The following is a 4,507-nucleotide window of genomic DNA, read 5'->3' as shown; positions in this document are numbered from 1 at the left end:
GAACTTTGAGTTTGTATTACAATTTTTAGTTCAAAATTTTAAAGTACATAGTAATTTTTAGATCTAAAATAAAAGCTTTGGTGGCACTTGCAAGCACTTTTTGTTTACATAAAATACATAAAAATACATTTGCACTTACTATTTTTCATCGATTTATGGCTATGTATGTATAACTCGTAAGTTTTCAATGAACTTTGATAAATTACATAGGCACCCAAACAGAAAGTTTTGACCTAGGCACTATGTCGGTCTATTTAAATATACATACATACTTTTCCCAACTGAATTGGAGACTGCAGTCAGAATTACACGATTGTACTATGGAAGATTTTGATACATTTTTGTGCCAAAAAATAAATTTTGACGAAATAACGGATTATTAAATAAAGTGTTTTTTATTGATTGACATATGATTTTCAACAGTTTTGCAAAAAAAAATTCTTTGGCCGATGGGTTTAAGGGGTTCACTTTTTAATTTGTGCATTTTATTGAACAAGTTTGAATGCAGTTTATTTTCTAAATACTTGTATTAAAAATTTGTATTGAAAAAAATTCCACTTAAATATAAAAATTATTTACACGGTGGCTATTTTTGTAAAAAAAGGAAAAGAAGCTGAAGAGTCGGGAAAAAATCCCTCAATTACCCACAAAATGCTTAAAGAATTAAAAACATATATTTCAGTAGTAAAAAAAGTAACATTCATATTGTTATGTTAATATACATAAATATACATGTAATATTTTTTCGAAATTCAAAGGTTGCTAGATTACGCATTAAAGGCCTAAAATAATTTAAAAACACCTACCAAAAAAAAAGATATTTTCTCAGAATTCGCAAAAACCGCAACATGAAATTGACGAATTCAACTCAAAACTCTTCACTTTACACGTTCTCGATCCTCTAAATACGACTAATGCTGGATTTCCACTACGCATTAAATGGCAGAAATGACAAAATCGGGCATTAAAAAAATAATCGTGTCATTACGTAAAAAAATTGTCATTAAGTTCATTTCCACATGGGATTTTTTTTGAAATGGCATACATTTTTTTGTCATTAAAATGCCTAGTGGAAATCCGGCAAAACATTTTAAGTAAAAGATTTTTCAAATTTAATTTTTAAATTTTTTAAATTGTCAAAGTTTATGCCAGAAATGTTTTTTTTTCTCTAAAAAAAAATTTAAAAGAAATTTAGATATAGTTAAAAGAACGTTATTTAATTTTCTAAACTGAAATTCGCAAAAATTTTCGAAACCATTGAAAATAATGTTAGGTAATTTAACTTAGCACTTTAACATATTCAATAAATTTTTTTTTTACGTATATATCACTGTCACAAAAATACGCAGAACGTCGTATAAAGAGAAGAGACACGTGCTGCTTCGGCAAAATCTTCGCGTTGACTGTCAAACTTCATGACGCTGAGTAAAATCAAAAACCTTATTCCAAATTTGATTAATCATACTGACTTCACTTCGAAAAGGCCATAGTCAAATGAGCCCCAGTTTTCCCTTTTTTTTTTTTTGCTTTATTAACCGACTTCCAAAAAAGGAGGAGGTTATCAGTTCATCGGAATATTTATTTTTATTTTTTATTTTTTTTTTATGTATGTTACCGCATAACTTTGGACCACGTCAACCGATTTGCATCGGAAAGGTAGTGTCTCAGAGTCGGTCCCATACTAATCTGGTTGAGATCCGATCAGTGGATCATGAGATATATATATATCTATATTTTTTTTATATGGGAGTTGAAGTCGGTTTTTTTTTTGCTAAAAATTAATGTTAATTTTTTTAGATAATTATTAAGTTAAATATGGTTGTTCGAAATTAGCTAAACATAAAATCGATTTCAATATTGCACTAATAAATAGACAACGACTTTGACCCCCTGCTAAGCAGTGGTTCGATATTTTCCAAAAATAATAGGAAACACCGTTATTTGGTTGGAAGTTTTCTGCATTAAATACGAAGAACAAAAAGTCTATTTGTGTAAGTACGAAAAAACGACTTATTGACACAAAAACTGATAAAAATACCCATGGTGGTTAAAATTTATGAGATAACCTCAAAACACTGCTCAAAACACAAATACTCGTAAGACAACTTTTTTTTTTTGGGGGGTTAAATATCGCATAAACTTGCACCAATTTGGCGATTCTGACTGACTTCAAATTCGGTTTCAGCGGAAAAAAGTTCATTGAAATACGTACGTACATATGTATGTATTTTGTATGCCTGTGTTTTAGATCAGTTAAAATCTAACTCAGGAATCAAACGCGCATTTTGTAAGCGTACGCCAGTTAAAGTCCACTTTAAAGTCAACTTTATTTATACTTAATGTAATGTAAATCCATTAACTATACTCTAGGTGAAACTCTGCTATCTTCTTCACTTATTCTCCACATCCTTGGAAACAGTCTTTAATATTTGATAACTTGGATTTGAAAATGCTTCAGCTGTTCGCGCGCCATTCGTGTTGCTTAGCTTTTTTGGTGACGACTTAACATTCACATAATTATCACTGCCTGTCGTCAACTCGGTTTCGGCAATGTGATGTCGCGGTGATGGTGTGGGCGTGGTGTGGGCACGCATCTGTTGTTGTAATATATTCTTAACGAATTTTCGTCCTTGCTCGGGACTTCCCTCACCATCATCCGAACTATGATGTGCACCCGGCAGCATTGGTATCTCTTCCGGTTGGATAATTTCCTTCTTACGATGCTTATTCACTGGACTATCAAGATTATTTACCAGCGTTGGTGAATGTTGTGATGATGGTGGTGGCGATGGTGTTGGTGTTGGTGCTATTTTATCTGGGAAAGTGAAAGAAGTTGTTGTTGTTGTATTTGGTTCATCACTTGACTGGTTGTCGTCGTGATCTTTTGGACGTGTCGGCGAGAAAATGGTTGTGCCTGTTTCGATGCTCATATTTAAGTAATCATCGGATGAGGATGGCTGAATACCTGAGTGAAATCGTACATAGGTGGGAAGGACAAACGCACAGACGGCACAGACGCATGGAAGCAAGAGAGGAGGTAGTAGTGTAGGGTTAGTTGCATGAAATTGTTGATAGGTATGTACATACATATGAACATATCGCTAGCTTAGTGTGATAAGCTGCTATGTCCACATTTGCCAATTTTACAGAAAAGGGAAAACACTTCTTTCTATAGCCGCTTTTTTTCAAGTACTTCACAAAACTTTGAATATGTAAAACATTTCGCGTGTTTAATACAAAGCGAAACTCCATTACAATCAGTAGGATTTGGTAAAATATTTGGTATTATTTTGGCCTCTTTTGGACGTAGCAATTGGCCTTTCATTGGATATAAACGAAAAAAATCAAACAAGTACTTTAATCCCTTTCGAAACGATGAACGATGTATTTTTAATTTCTCTTGCTTCCTTCACTGAGAAAAGAGTTTTGGTCAACTTAATATGTTTTTCTCAATACATTAGGTTTGTTCGTCGAGCAAAAAATTTGTACGAATTTGTACGAATTATCACGATTTTTGCCCAAATCGCGTTCGTGCAGACCAAAAAATTATCCAACACTCAAAAATTGTGAGAGCAAAGTGACAGTTCTCTTGGAGAGAAGTTGCAAATTCTTGCTGGAAAAAATTTTGCCAGCAAGAATTTGCAAACACGAAAAACATGCGGTTGTGGCGCATGGTTGCATTTTTGTCTACAATAATTTGAATAAATTAGTTCGTTAAATTTAAAAATTTATAAACACGAGCGATTTTTTTATGAAAAAAGGAAGTAAATAATTGTTGATATAATTAATTTAGTTAATTCCAATGATTTGAACTTAATTCGGCTGAAAAAAATGGTATTCGCAATCGTAATGCAATTGCAACCAGAGTCGATTTAAGAAACCCGACAGCTAGTACGATGAAGAAATTGAAATGAATGTTAAAGAAAGTCAGAACAACAAGAAATATACATGTATATCCTGTTTTTGGCCATCCGAAAGAATTTTAAAAATTCTATAAAAATTTTTTATGTTTGAAATGCAACCGTGGACGCCAGCTGGCAGCGAAACTTGCAAATTCCTGCAAATTTGCGTTCGTGCAGAAATTTGCAAGTTTCTCAACATGAGAGAGAATTTGAGAGAATTTTTTCTTACTCTCTGATATTTTGAGTGTTGGATAATTCTTGCTGGATTTTCGACGAACAAACCTATTGTTTGGTTATAGTTACATTATTTGGTTATAGTAAGCAAATCATGTGTTGAGAGAAATATATTTGGCTGACTTTTTTCTGCGTGTATATCAAAACATGAGTTTTCATAAAAAGTGGACTCAAGAACTTTTCACTCTAAGCTAGCGATATGTACATTATATAGATATAAAAGCGAATATGTGCATAGTACATAGTATGTAAGTACTAGTTGGTTAGAATAAAACAACTTTAGATGTGTGCAGATCAGTTAAGTGTTGAGTAGGTGATATATTAGCAAGCATATTTGTGGAATTTTGGCAAAACAATTTATCTCGACATTG

The 4,507-nt window shown here is 32.5% G+C and overlaps 1 protein-coding gene across 1 annotated transcript in view; it reads right to left on the bottom strand.

The window, feature by feature from the left end:
- The window catches only part of LOC118741164, a 6,936-nt gene extending 3,502 nt beyond the window's left edge, over window positions 1–3,434 (bottom strand). Inside the window, exon 1 of the mRNA XM_036473030.1 lies at window positions 2,067–3,434. Coding sequence (XP_036328923.1) covers window positions 2,391–3,089 — 699 coding nt within the window. The 5' untranslated portion in view covers window positions 3,090–3,434 and the 3' untranslated portion in view covers window positions 2,067–2,390. The remainder of the gene's footprint in view (window positions 1–2,066) is intronic.
- Window positions 3,435–4,507: the final 1,073 nt, after the last annotated feature.

The sequence above is a fragment of the Rhagoletis pomonella genome, unplaced genomic scaffold (genome assembly GCF_013731165.1).
Source record: "Rhagoletis pomonella isolate Grant_MI unplaced genomic scaffold, Rhpom_1.0 Rhpom_scaffold_00006, whole genome shotgun sequence".
Classification (NCBI taxonomy): Eukaryota; Metazoa; Arthropoda; class Insecta; order Diptera; family Tephritidae; genus Rhagoletis; species Rhagoletis pomonella.
The sequence above is the reverse complement of the archived record's forward strand: the minus strand, read 5'-3'. Positions and strand labels throughout refer to the sequence as shown.